This window comes from Talpa europaea (genome assembly GCF_964194135.1).
Source record: "Talpa europaea genome assembly, chromosome: 16".
NCBI lineage: Eukaryota > Metazoa > Chordata > Mammalia > Eulipotyphla > Talpidae > Talpa > Talpa europaea.
Window position 1 is genome coordinate 50,825,862 of NC_140084.1, and position 14,155 is coordinate 50,840,016.

Here is a 14,155-nt window from a genome sequence, read left to right on the forward strand (position 1 = left end):
CCGGCCCCGCCCCCCACGACCTTCTGTACGGATTTGCTCTCCGGAAGGAATTCTGGTTTCGCGTGATCCTGCCTGCGTCCGTGTCTCTGATTCCGCCGGCGGCAAAAAAATTAATAATAATAATAATAATAAATAGCCTTGATCAGGGATGCCTGGCTGGCCTTAGCCTCTCCATTCTGGGCGGCCCAGGTTGCAGGGAAGCGGCTGAAGGGCAGGGGCCGGACACCCGCCCCACCAGCACCCCCTGCATTCCGAATGGGGGCAGACAGCACCCCTAGCTCACCCTGGGGCCATGGGGAGTGCAGCATCGCCCCATCTTCCTTCCTCACCAGCCAGGGCACGGCCCAGGTCAGAGCCCCTCGGACTGCTGGGCCTGCAGGGAGACTGGGGAGGCTGGCGGGGGCCCGAGGCTGGGGGCCGGCTGTAGGATTAGGGCGCAGCCGCCCAGGCCAGTGAAGTCCACGGAGCAGAGGCCGAAGAGGCTGAACAGCAGCGTGGCGACGGCCCACTCGCAGGCGGCAGAGGCGGAGCGCAGCTGGCAGAGGCGCAGGACGACCACTGTGCCAGGTCAAGGGCCACCGCGCAGTCTGAGCCCAGGTGCGCGCCTCATGCTGCCCCCAGCCTAGGGCCTGCCCGCCGCCCGAAGGCACCCCAGCGGCCCACTTGCCAGCCAGCCACCTTGGCTGTTCCCTCCAAACAGGCGCGGGGTTTCCTAGGGACAGCACCTGACTGACGGCTCCCAGACACACAGCTGCCTCCCAGCCAGCCCCGCCCGCCCACTCGGCGCCTGCTCTTTCCCCAGACTGCCTTCTTCCTGGGGACCCACCTCCAGGGCAGCCCCAGCTCGGCCCAGCAGCTCCTGTCTGAGCGGATTTCCAGTCTTAGCCAGCCGGGAACAGAGAGGGCCCCAAAGAACCCCCGTCCTCCCACTGTTTGCAGGCCGCCCCCAGGCACGGGTCAGCTCCGTTCCTTACAGCCAGGAACTCACCTGCGCCTGGCAGGTGTGTAAACTGAGGCACGGACACTCGCACCCAGCACCACCCCACCCCCACCGCTGGTAGGAGGCTCCGGAGCCCAGGCATTGGGACCCCAGGGCCAGCACTCGCCCACCACCAGCCCTCATCTGGCAGGGAGGCCCAAAGGAAGGGGCATCCCGTGGCCGCCTGTCCCCAGCCCCAAGGAAGGATACTGGCTACCTCGAGCACCGTGCAAAGGCTGCAGAGGCCCAGGCGGAGCGGCCTGATCCAGGGGGCGCCAAGCTGGGGGGCGCTCCTTGCCCCCCGCAGGATAGCCAGCTGCAGCCAGAAGTAGAGCAAGCCCACAAAGAAGGTCAGGAAGGCCCCGGTCAGGTGGATGGGCCGCTGGTGCTTGTGCTGGGTCAGAAGGGACAGGTGACGGGAGGGTGCCCCACAGACTGGCAGGGCAGGCTGCCACTGCCGCCCCGGCCCGCCCCCACCCTGACTGCCCCCCAGCCCGTCCGGCCACCAGCTCCCATCACATGCACAGGCGGGCATTTAAACCTCACTGCTGTGGCCTGGCCCCCGGCGGTGCCTGGACATGGGGATGCAGGGAAGTAGCCGAGTGCCATTCACGACAGCATGGCTGCGGCCCTGGGGCCAGCTGTGTGGAAGCCACCCGTCTGGGCTCCGGCGCCTGCGCCATGACATCCTCACTGCCAGTCACTGCCAGTCACCCTCGGAGCAAGTGACTCGGCGCGTTATAAACCGCTGCTCGCCAGCCGGGCGAGGCGGTGGGCATTTTCCACCAGGGGTAAACACTGGCTCTTGGCAGTTAAGGAAGTCCAAAATAGGGACCTCCCTGGTGGCGCAACGAGTTAAGACGCAAGCTATGAAACTATCCGCAGCCGCCGCTGCACCAGTTTGATCCCTGGCCAGGGAGCAACCCACAGGGCACCGCAGACCTCTCCTGTCTCCCCGCTGCTCCCCTCAGCAGTGGATTTCAGTCAATCTGCCTGTTCTGTCCCCCGCTCTGTCTCTAGTGAATCTTCTCATCCTCCCCGCGACCTCTGGTCTATACACTAGTTCTTGCATGCATAAATAAATAAATTAAAAAAAAAAAAGTCCAAAATAGGACAATAGTGGCGACTCACAGATGGACCATGCGCATTCTGTTGCGATTTTAAACTATGCAACTTTGGTGGGGAGAAGGGATGTTGGCGGGGCAAATGCAAGGAAAGGAAGGTCGAGGGCTGTGGGGTAGGGGGTAGTGAGCAGGTCATCTGCACCGGCCGAAGTCTGTACTGACCCCTTGGAGGCGGCCTCTTGTCTGAGCTCTGTGGCCTCCCCGGCCTCTGCCCCTTCTGTGGGAAAGGTGTGGCATCACAGACGTGGCAGAAGTGAAGGGATAAGAGATAAGAGGACTTCTGCCTCTGTCCGGGTATTCTGCTGCCACGCACGGCACCTCCCACCTAAAAAGGTGGGATCTGGGCCTCCCTGGGGGTGCAGGGGTTAGGTTTCAGCACTGTGAAGCTGTCCACAGCCTCCGTTGCCTGAGTTGGACCCCACCAGGGAGCTGCAGACCTCTCCTGTCTTGCCCGCTGCTTTGCTCAGCAGTGGATTTCAAACCATCTGCCTGTTCTGCTCCCCACTCTGTCTCTTGGGGATGCCCTCAGCCCCCGCACCTCTGGCCTGCACCCCAGTTCTTGTACGCATAAATAAAAAAAATCTAAAAAAAAAAAGAGAAGGTGGGGTCTAGAGTCTGTGCCTCTGGGGGCCTTTCTCACTCCGTGGACTCGGCCCGTCCCACTTGGTCTGACCATGGAGGACCCAGCCCGGGTCCGGTGGAGATGGAGGAGCTACTGTTCACAGCGCGACGCTGGGTGCCTCCAGGCCAGCCCCCACCATGCCGCAGACATAGGGATGTGTGAACCCCACGGTTTCATCATGAAGGGGAGGGGCCCCGTCTCCAGCCATACAAACAACGACAATTCCATTTACAGCCAAACGGGAAGAATTGGGGCAGGCTGCGCAGTAACCGAGAGAGAGTGACAAGGCAAGGTGGGTGCGTAACACCCAATACACTGAGCGACAGAGACTTATGAAAACTAATAAACCAAGGGAGTCTGCAGGGAGAAAGCACCAAAGGGGCGGGAAAGGGGCGGATGGCAGCGAATTTCCCCAGCCTCCGAGGGCTCAACCTAATTACACAAAGAACAGCCTCCGTGCAGACGGGCCGCCTCAGGAGAAATACAAGTCCCAGTAAGCCTTGCGGGGGCCAGCCCCCAGAACGAGAAGCCTGCGTGCCCGGGGCATGCTGGGAGTTGTAGTTCTGGGCTCTGGCCGCCGGCCCCACCTCCGGCTCACCTGGAAATTGCCGACCACAGAGGTGCCCAGGGCACAGAGAAGCCCCGCACACAGGGTCACCTGGTTGTGCCACCTTTTCACACCCCAGGCCTGAAGCTGGTGGTAACGGAGAACGCAGACGCAGGCGGCTGGAAGGAGAGGGAAGTGGGGGAACCCGCCCGGCAGGAAGGAGGGGAGGCCGGTGGGTTGGGAGGCCGGGAGGTGCAGGCCGAGCCCCAAGGGGTCTGGGGCCTGGTCTCGGGGTCTTGGGGAGCCGGGCCCGGGATTCTTACCCATGGCGGCTCCGAAGTTGAGCACCTGGCTGAAGAGGCAGCTCTGAGGGGGGTTGTCCCCACACACACTGCAGAAATAAAGGGGTCACCCCCTGGCTTCCCAGCCAGCCGTCACCACCCGCCGCGCCCCTGCGCCATAGCTACCTGATGTAGGGGAAGCCTTCCTCCAGATTCACCGCCCCGCTGCGCACCGCAAGCCCGAAACTGCGGCGGAGACACGGAGCAGCGGGCAGCGTCAGCTTCCCTGTGCCCACTGCGAGCTGGCGTCCACCCTCACATCCCGGGTCCTTCCCCGTCCCTCAGGCCCGGGGTCCAGACCCCAGCCCCAGCCCCTCAGACCCTCACACCAGGGGGCCTAGGGCCCAGCTCACACCTTCCCTTACACCAAGGGGTCCAGGCCCCAGCCCCGGCTCCCCAGACCCAGGGGTCTAAGCCCCCAGCCTCCTCCCTCACACCAGGGTCCAGGCCCCATCCTCCTCCCTTGGGCCGGGGATCTTGCCTGTAATACTCACACGGTCCAAATGCCAGCCATCACCAGGAGGGCCAGGAAGGCGGGCATCAGGGCCAGGTAGGGCCACATGCTGGGTGACTGGGGTGGGAGCGGGTCAGGAAGCATTCCCTCTCTCAGGTGAGACCCAGAGAGGCCAGGTGTACCGTGTTGCCTGCTGGGAGACCCTCAATTGGCTCCAGGCAGCAGCGGTGGGTGGGTGCGGGCGGAGGGTGGGGATCGGCTCCAGGCAGTTTCCTATCTGTCCTGATCTTCCCGGTGGTGACTGACCTCTGGTCTTTCTGCTGCCTTCCCTCTCCTAGCTGGGCGCGTCCCCACGTCCCCTTCCCTTTCCCTCCACCAGCCTGTCTCTGGGTTCCCAGGCTTGGAGGTGGGGCCACAGTCGAGGCCCAGCCCGGCCTGCCCACCCGTGGTCAGGGCGTCCAGAGTCTGCGGCCCAGTGAGTCTTCCTTATGCTGAGGATTCCGGGGCCCTCTCAGCCGGGGGACAGGCCCCAGCAACTTTTCAAGAAAGACGTGAAAACGTCAGACAAACATTTCTTAGGCCAGAGACCCCACGCTGGCCCTGCCGGAGCGGCTGTGCAAGCTGGAGGTCCAGGCACTGTGATGCAGCCACAAGCACGCAAGGCAGCCAGGGATGGGGCCCCCCGGAAGAGGAAGCCCTCAGGAGGGCCGGTGCTAGCGGTGGGGAAGGCAGGCCTCACGCAGCAGCAGCCGGAAGGAGGGTGTGAGGTTTGCAAGCTGCAGGGAGGCTTCCCTGGGGCCCTGGCCCCCGAAGGTCCAGTGCCCTTGTTACTGGGGTACAGAGGGTGGGATCGTAGGAGAAATGAGCCCAGACTCCAGGCCTGCTCCCCATCCAGGGCTAGACGTTATTCCGAGGGCGCTGGGAGCCCTGGGAGGTTCTTGAGCCGGGAAGGCTGAGGGGTCCTGGCAGCACAGAGACAGCACAGGGGTCCGCACTGCTCTCAGAATTACGTCCTAGGCCTTGCCAGGGAGTGGGCTCAGGGCGCCGCCGCTGGCCAGCACTCGAGGCCCCCTGGGCCAAGCACCGCCCACAGCCCTACGGCCCCCCTACGGCCCAGCTCTGCAGGCTGAGCCCCCCTCAGCCCAGCACCCAGGACAAAGCCCTGGGGAGACTGGAAGCAGAGGACGGGGTGCCTGAACACTCGGGGCAGGAGGAACCCCCACAGGCTGGGGGCTTCAGACACTCAGGCTGAGGCTCCTGAGGGGCTGGGACACTGCGGTCAGCAAGTGGTCAGGCGCCCTCCGGACGCGGCAGGGGACAAGCCCTAGCGTCACCTCGAGCTGGTGGCCCCAGCCTGGGTGCAAGCACCCCGCATTCCGCCACCCCGGCTCTGACAGTGGCCCCCTCGCCGACCTCGGCAATCCGCAGCCTCTGCAGCACGAGTTTCATCCCCGGCAGGCCAGGGAGCTACCCACACGGCACAGCAGACCTCTCCCTGACTGGCCCGCCGCTCCCCTCAACAGAGCCCGGAGGAGGGGCGTTCCCGCTCTGTGCAGTGGGGTGCGGATAGCGCCTCCCCACGTGCCCAGGCTCCGGAGTCGGCTTCCGGTGGGGATCCCCACCTCTGCGCCTGGAGGGGGGCGCGGGACGTGGCCTTGGCTAGCGACACCTGGTCCCCACTGTGCCTGCCCGGAGCCGCCCCAGGACGCCGCGGCACAGCCCCAGCGGGAGCCTCGGCCTCATCCGGGGCCGCCACCCAGAAGAGGCCGGCGGAGCGGCCTCGGCCCTCGCTGCCCCGTGGGGACTGCAGGCCCCAGGAGGCGCGGCCAGACGTGCTGGGGCTCCGCGGGTTTGTTCCCCTTCTGCTTTTTAGCAAATCTTGACGGAGGTTCCGCCCCAGCTCCGCAGCCCCCACAGCAGCCCTGCCCCCCCACCTCCCAACCCCCCCCCACCTCCCAACCCCCCCCCACCTCCCAACCCCCCCCCGCACATCCACAGTCCCCCACGCCCCCAGCGCCCCCCTCACTGAGCTCCACCCGCAGCCGCAGCCCCCACTCCACGCCCCCACTCCCCGCCCCCACCCCCCAACACCCCGCCCCGTGCTGCGCCCCAACCCCGAAGGCCTCTCCTCCAGGGCCTCAAGTCTGGTGGGGGCCTGTCAACTGGGGGTTACAGCCCGCCCACTAGCCGGCGGCCCCCACTCTCCTGAGCCGCCCGCTCTCCTGGGCACCGGCGGGGCTGGGCGGCGAGGCCCGGCTGTCCCCGGCGAGGTGGTTTTGCGCTCCCGCGCGGGAAGCCCCTTCTGGGCAGCGGCTCCCGCGGGGAGGGCGGCTGCCTGGGAGGCGGACACCCGGGCCTCTGGGCGCTCCCGCCTGTCCGTGGGGCGTGGGCGCGGGTCAGGGGCCTCCAGGGAGCCGCACAAGGACAGGAGAAGTTAGCGGCCTCCCCGGTGGCGCAAGGGGTTAAGCACAGCACTATGAAGCAATCCGCAGCCTCTGCAGCACGGGTTCTATTCTCGGCCGGCCAGGGAGCAACCCACCTGGCGCGGCAGACCTCTCCTGACTGGCCCGCTGCTCCCTCAGCAGCGTGTTTCGTCAGTCTGCCTGTTCTGCTCCCCACTCTGTCTCTGTTGAGTCCTCTCAACCCCTGCCTCTCTGGCCTGTACCCCAGCTCTTGGATGCATAAATAAATACATCTTTTTTAAAAAATGACAGAAGTTGGGCTTCCCCGGTGGCGCAGCGTTTGAGCTCTGGGTTGCGAAGCTGCCCGCAGCCTCTGCAGCGCCGGTTCGATCCCCGGCTGCTCCCCGGCCACCCGAAGAGGGTCCCGCATGGCGCGCAGACCTCTCCTGCCGCCCGCTGCTCCCCTCAGCAGTGTCCTTCGGTCCTTCTGCCTGCTCTGCTCCCCGCTCTGGCTCTGGTGAATTCTCTCACCCTCCCGCGCTTCTGACTGTACCCAGTGCATGTATAAACCAAACAAACAAACAAATAATAAATAAATAAATAAGACATGCCTCTAGAAAATTAAAAAAAAAAAAAAATGACAGAAGTTAATTGTTCCCATGGTTGGGTCCCCAAGTTTTGTGGATTTCTGGGGAGCCCCGCAGCCCTGAGAGGTTGGCTGCTGCTTGTAGGGCAGACAGCAGGGGCTGGAGAGGGCCTGGTTGTGTCCTGAGCTGGCCAAGGAAGCCAGTGGCATTACAAATGCAGGGGTGCGCTGGGCAGTGATGCCGCAAGAGGTCACAGGACCCGGCCAGGCACAGGTGTGACTCTGCGGGAGGGTGGAGAGCGAAGGGCGCCTCACTGCTGTGCCTGGGGGTGGCGAGGCTCCGCCGCTGTGACCTCAGGTGATGTTCTGCAGAGGTTCCCCTTCAACAATGCCATTGAATCAGAAAGTGGGGTACTGGGGCCTCCCTGGTGGTGCAAGTCATACCACTATGAAGCTATCAGCAGCCTCTGCAGCACGAGTTCCACTCCCGGCCAGGGAGCTGACCCACATGGCGCAGCAGACCTCTCCTGTCTCCCCGCTGCTCCCCTCAGCACTGGATTTCACTAGCTCCACCTGTTCTGCTTCCCACTCTGTCTCTAGTGAATCTTCTCACCCCTGCGCCTCTGGCCTGTACCCCAGTTCTTGTATGCATAAATAAATCTTAAAAAAAAGAAAGTGGCGTGCTGGTTGGCTGGGCTGAGGGTGGGGGGCAGCAGTGATGATGTTATCACTTCCTTTTGGGAAGTGAAAATGTTGTGGAATAGACAGAGATGCCCGCGGCCAAGGCGCTTGCTGCAGTAAGTGCCGCTGAACGCTACACCCTAACACGGTTCAGGCGGTGAGTTTTACCTCATTTAAAAAAACAAGACACCTGCCCCGCCGTGCCAGGCGCTCCGGGCTTGGTGAGAAGAGCTGCTGCGGCTGTTTGTCTTTGGGTTTTGTGCCCAGTGGCGTGCGAGGCTTCCAGTAATTCTGGCACTTTCCCCAGAGCTTCCCAGGGTGCCCCAGGTCCACGATCGCATCTGTGAACGGCTATGGTTTGGGTCTTTCTGTTGGATTTTTATCTTTTTCTTTTTTTTTTAAGATTTATTTGTTTATGCATACAAGAGCTGGGGTGCAGGCCAGAGGTGAGGGGGTGAGAGAATTCAACAGAGGCAGAGCGGGGAGCACAACAGGTGAATCCACTGAAATCCACTGCTGCCGGGAGAAGCGGGGAGAGAGGAGCGGTCTGTTGCGCCATGTGGGTGGCTCCCTGGCCGGGGAATGGAACTCACGCTGCAGAGGCTGCGGACAGCTTCAAAGTGCTGTGATTAACCCCTTGCGCCACCAGGGAGGCCCTATTTTTATTTTTCTTGCCTGGCTACACTGGCCGTGTCTCCAGAATGGCGCTGATACACGGGTGAGGACTCGTTCTTTGTTTTATTTATTTATTTTTTCAGAAGAGATCCTCTTGAGGACACCGGGCTGGGCCAGCAGGGTCGTCCGGGTGCCGGCTGTCTGGGTGCCAGCCCCGCCCTGTCCAGGGAGCTTGGAGGTGCTGGGTCCATCGTGTAGGTTCCCAGGCAGGTGACGGTTCTGTGGACTGACTCAGGGAAGGTGGGTGCCTGGCTTGCCAGGAGAGGGGGACAGAGGGTTGCAGGATGAAGGGGCACACGGGTGTGTGAGTGGACAGCGGGAGCGGCCCAGACAGACACACAGACCGAGGGACAAGGGCTCTGAGCTCCGTGGGTGAGGTCCAGCCTCAGCAGCCGCCTCTGGCTTCAGAGCCAGCTCCGCCGGCCCTGGAAGAGGCGCAGGGAGGGCGAGGCCTGGGCACCTGAGGGACCCCTCTAATCCTTCCCTGCCCACCCTCCCCTGCGAGCTGGAACCTTCTGCAGCCAGGATTTCTGGGCAGGGGATGGCTGGGCGGGCCGAGGGTTGAGGCTCTCGCAGGCCCCCTGGGAGGTGGCGGCCTGGGTGGTGTGGGTCAGCAGCAGCACTGGGGGTGGGGCACCCCTCTGCAGGCCCCCCACCCCACCCACCACACCCACACCAGCGGTGAGTCAGTGCTGGGCGGGGAGCTGCCAGCGGAGGGCAGCGCTCAGGGAGCGCACTGGACGGGACCGCCCGACGCCCACGTGGGCTCTCCCCGCAACCTCAGCCCCCCCACAGAAGACACCCCAGCGTCCAGTGCTGCAGGGCCCGTGGAGGGTCTGGCCTGGGGCGCTGGGGTTGGGCCCGAGGCCACGGGGGCCGGCTTAGGGAGCGAGGGCTCGTCTGCAGCGGTCACAGGGCCCCGGGAGGCTGTGCCTGGAGCGGGCGGCGGCCAGCGTGGGCAGAGCCTCCCTGAGAAACTGCACAGGGATGGAAGGATGGACCCAATGAGGACCAGCGCCCTGGAAGGAAGGAACAGCGAATGTTAGCGACAAAATGAGACAGCCAAGGCCATGCGACCTGAGGCCGGGAAGCCGCTGCGCCTGCCGCAGAACCCCCAGGCCTGGGGATGCCCAGGAAAGGCCCAGGGCCGTTGGGGGTGTGAGTGAGCCCATTCTCCAAATCCTGTTCTGCGGGCTGCACCTCAGCCACCCCACCTCACCTCCGCACGCCCCGGGACCTGGAGCGGGAAGGTGACCTCCCGGGACACGAGCCTCGCCCAGGGCTCCAGGCCCAGCCCACCCGTGAGTGTGGCCCTCAGGGGCACGTGGCTGCTGCGGTCAGTTGGCAGTGGCTCTGGCCTGGGGCTGCAGAGAGCTGTCCCTGGGGTATAATCAGTGGGGTGGGGCGGGGGTGGGAGGGGCTGGCTGCTGAATGGCCCCGGAAGGTGACTGTCCCCTTGCCTGAGGCCTCAGTCACCTGTCCAGGGGCCTCCCCCAAGGGAGGTCTCATCTCCACCGCCTTAGACACTGACGCTCCCAGGGAGGCATCCAGGCAGCAGCGCCAGGCCTTGGGGACCAGCCGGGGCGGCCACGGCTCTGCGGTAGCCCTGTTCCTCGGCGCTGAGGGGCCTGCGTCCCCCAGGGCCGGCTCATCTTGCAGGCCGGTGGCCCAGGCTGGGTCTGGAGCGGGGCCTGGGGCCGGGGACTGGCTGAGGACGACTTGACTAGGTAAGTGTGAGAAGCACGTGTGTCCCTACAGATCTGGTCAGTTAGTGACAGAGGATAGGGAATATCGCCATGTTTTGTCATTGTGATATGATAAATTTTGTCATATCATCCTATTTCTTCCTGATATTGTTACATGCTTTTTATCACTGCTGCTTGTGTTTTTGTCATATCGTTATCATGCTTATTTATATTCCCATATTGACAGATTTTCCTTTAAGATTTATTTTTTATTTATACAATAGCTGGGGTACAGGCCAGAGGTGTGGGGGCGGGGGGTGAGAGGATTCACCAGAGACAGAGTGGGGAGCAGAACAGGTAGACAGTCTGAAAGCACTGCTGAGGGGAGCAGCGGGCGAGACAAGAGAGGTCTGCTGCACCATGTAGGTATCTCCATGGCTGGCGGGGATTGAACCCACGCTGCAGAGGCTGCAGACAGCTTCACAGCGCTGCGTTCAACCGCCTGTGCCACCAGGGAAGCCACCTTTTCTTTTTTTAATGATTGCTTTTTGTGTAAGATTTTATTTATGTAAGCATAAAAGAGCTGGGGTGTAGGCCAGAGGTGTGTGGGGGGGGGTGAGAGGGCTCACCAGAGACAGAGTTGGGAACAGAACAGGCAGATCCACTAAATCCACTGCTGAGGGGAGCAGCGGGGAGACAAGAGAGGTCGGCTGTGCCCTTTGGGTCAGCTCCCTGGCCGGGGATCGAACTCAGGCCACAGTGGCTGCGGCTAGCTTCATAGAGCTGACACCTAACCCCTGCGCCACCAAGGAGGCCGCAGACACAGTCTTAATACACTTGTCCAATTACTTCCTTAGACAAAAACCCTGGAAGTGGAATTGGTGGACCACAGTTATTTGTATGATGAGATCTTTCTGACATCTGAAAAAGAATGCAGTCAGTACAGGCAACTCATGGTTTCCACCCCTGGACTTAACAAATAATCCCAAGCACAACATTGGGGCGGCTTTCCTTACTCCCTCCACCTCCATCCCCACGTACATCCCCTGCCCTCTGTCCTTCGTCTCTCCCTGTCTTCTCTCGAGCCCACCCGGGGTTGTTCACTATTACACCGTTGCATCCAATGTGTGTATTTAAACTTCCAGCAGGTGGGCCTCCCTGGTGGCACAGGGGATTGAGCGCGGCGCTGTGGGCGCTGTGGGGCAATCCGCAGCCTCTGCTGCTGCACCTCCCCCTGCAGTGACCTTTAGGGCTAATGGCTTTCGCCACCGTCCCTAGGTCCAGCTGGGCAAGGAACCAGCGCGCAGGGGGAGAACAGCAAACTCCTTGAAGACATAGATAAGACGGAAGCCTGTTGAAAGATAACGACCACCAGGAGCCACTACAGGAATGCTGTCCGCACGGAAACTTATCTCACCTTCTCAAGGCCCACAAACTTTATTCTAATACAACTGTCTCTATAAAATCTTTTCTCTTTCTCTGTCTAAAAAGGTCATTGGTTTGCCGATTAAAAAAGAACTTACGAAATCTAATAACTAGGCTGATTCAAATGAAATGTTACTAAACTCTGTGTATTAATAGAACTGTTAGCTTAATAATTTCTCTGTTGTATGCTTAGCCTTGTTAGTATTCATCTTAATGATAAAAATATTACATTGTGAAAAGTAAAACTCACCCGTGCTAATTAATAGTAATTTAGTGGTAGTGAGTAGTTTAAACAAAAAGTAATCACATAAAATAAAAAGAAAAATGAATAGCCTAACTACTTAGGACTGCGCCTGGGTCCAGATGTAAATCACTGCCCTGTCAATGATAAGCTAAACCTATAAGCAAGCGGATTTCTTCATTGATGTTCGCCTTTCCTATGCCTTTAGAGAACATATATATGCTGGTCACCAACTCAAAGAAAATTACACTCAGATTTTCACTCTCTTGAAGTGTGTCTGTTTGTCATTTCTTTCACCGACGCCCTGACCACCCTGCACGCTTCTCTCAACCCTGAGGCGGCCTCATCGTCTACTGCTGTGCTGGTCCGCGGCACTCTGCGGCTCGGGTTCAGTCCCCAGCTGGCCAAGGAGAAACCCACATGGCGCGGCAGACCTCTCCTGTCTCACCCGGTGCTCCCCTCAGCAGTGCATTTCAGTAGATCTGCCTGTTCTGTTCCCCACTCTGTCTCTGGTGATTCCTCTCACCACCACACCTCTGGCCTAGACCCCGGCTCTTGTATAAATAAATAAATAAATCTTAAAAAAAGATAACAAACTTCTGGCAGGGCCTCCCTGGTGGCACAGGGGTTGAGTCTCGGCACTGTGAACTACCCCCAGCCACTGTGTCTCTGGTGAATCCTCTCACCCCCTGCAGACCTCTCACCCGCACCCTAGCTCTTGTATGCATAAATAAATTTTAAAAATAAATACAAAGAAACAAACTTCCTGCGTTTGACAGTGTAAGTTTCTGGAACTGGTGACACCGCTTTGATGCCCGATGTGCGGGCTGTTCATCCTCTTCACTGTGGGGAGTCCCCACTGGACACGTGGTGCTTCAGGACCCGGCTGGCTTGTGGGAGTGTCAGAGCTGCCAGGGCAGCCTGGATGGTAGGGCAGCCCGCCCTGGCTGAGCGGCGCCTCCCAGAGCCACTGCCCTGGAGACCAGGCTGAGCCGCACTGACCTACGCCCGGGACCGCCGCCTGAGCCCTGGCGCGACGTTCCTCCCATGACAGCCCGGTCCATCTGGGCTTTTCTCATTGAAAGCGTTGCTACGAGCTCCCTCCTGCTCCGTCCTGCTTATCTCTCTGCTCACATGCAGACAACTTAGGGACCTTTTGGGGTGTCCTTTCAAGATTCAGGCACACTGATGGGCCCCCCACAGTGAGGCTTTCTGTGGATGCCTCCTGTCTCCCCCGCTCTGGGGACTGCTGCTCTTCCCTCAGGCCCTGTGGTCACTCCCACCAGGGTAGGGGTGTGTGTGGAGTGTGTGTGTGTGGTGTGTGTGCGTGGAGTGTGTGTGTGCGTGGAGTGTGTGTGTGTGTGTGTGTGTGTGTGTTCAGAGCTGGGGTAGTCCCAGTTATGGGGGACCCACATGAACAGGGATGGAGGCGCCCTGGGGGGGGTTAAGGAGGATCCCTCAGAGCAGCACCAGGGTGGTCCTTGCGTGCTGGGCCCAGAGCCGCCAGCCACAGCCCAGGTCCACGGAGGACTCCGAGCGCCCGCGCATGCCTGGCTCAGGTGCGCCCGGGGTCCCTGTGGTCCCCGCGTCCGTCTGTCGGCCAGGCCACCCAGGACGCCTCCAGGGAGCACCTGCCCCGGCCACCCATTGTCCCCGGCACAGAGGACACAGGACGCCCGGCAGCGGCAAAACAAAGACCGCGGGGCGGGGACTGGGCGTGATCGCGGCGACTGGCTAATTACATGTGTCTCCAGGCTCCGCGCCGAGGGGGACTCCGCCGGGGTGGGGGTGCCCGGGGGAGCGCCCCGCGTGTCCGCGCTGCCCCCGAGGCCCCACTCCCCCCGCCCTGGTTCTTATCGTGGGTGCGCCCCGAATGGAACCGGAGAGTCGGGGGCGAGAAGGGGGTCTGGGAGCGCTGGAGAGTCCTTTGTAGCCCGGCAGGGCTGTCAATAAAGTCCCGTCGCCTTGGCAACCGCAGGCCTCGCGGAGTGGGACCCCGGAGGTGCGCGCGCACCCCGCGCCCGCCCCCGCGGGCTCCCCCGGGGCTGAAGAAAGACGAGAGGGAGGCGAGGCCCCGCGCTGACGGGCGGAGACCTTGGCCAATGGAGGCGCGCGCCGTTCCAGGGCCAGCCAATCACGTGCGGCTTCTGAAGCCCGCGGAGCCCGCTCTTTTCCGCCGGGACCCGCATAACCTGACCCAAACCCGAGCTTCGCCAGGAGCGACGGCGCTTTCCGCCAATGAGGGCTTCGCCTTCGGGCTGTGGGCGGGGCTGCGTCTCCATGGCAGCGGCGGAAGGGCAGCGGTGTGAGCCAATGGCTGCAATCGGCAGCGCTTGACGGCGGGGCGGGCGTGGCGGGGTTCCGCGGGGGCACCGAAGGAGGGGCGGGCGGGG

General features: G+C 61.9%; 1 protein-coding gene across 1 annotated transcript; it reads right to left on the reverse strand.

Moving 5' to 3' along the window:
- Positions 1-349: 349 nt before the first annotated feature.
- TMEM150B (transmembrane protein 150B) lies at positions 350-4,175 on the reverse strand (the record flags this gene model as incomplete). Its single annotated transcript, XM_084257863.1, has 6 exons — positions 350-558; positions 1,190-1,373; positions 3,324-3,451; positions 3,596-3,663; positions 3,740-3,799; positions 4,108-4,175. 6 exons carry the CDS (start codon positions 4,173-4,175, stop codon positions 350-352), a joined length of 717 nt encoding a protein of 238 aa, XP_084113989.1.
- Between the last annotated feature and the right edge of the window lie 9,980 nt (positions 4,176-14,155).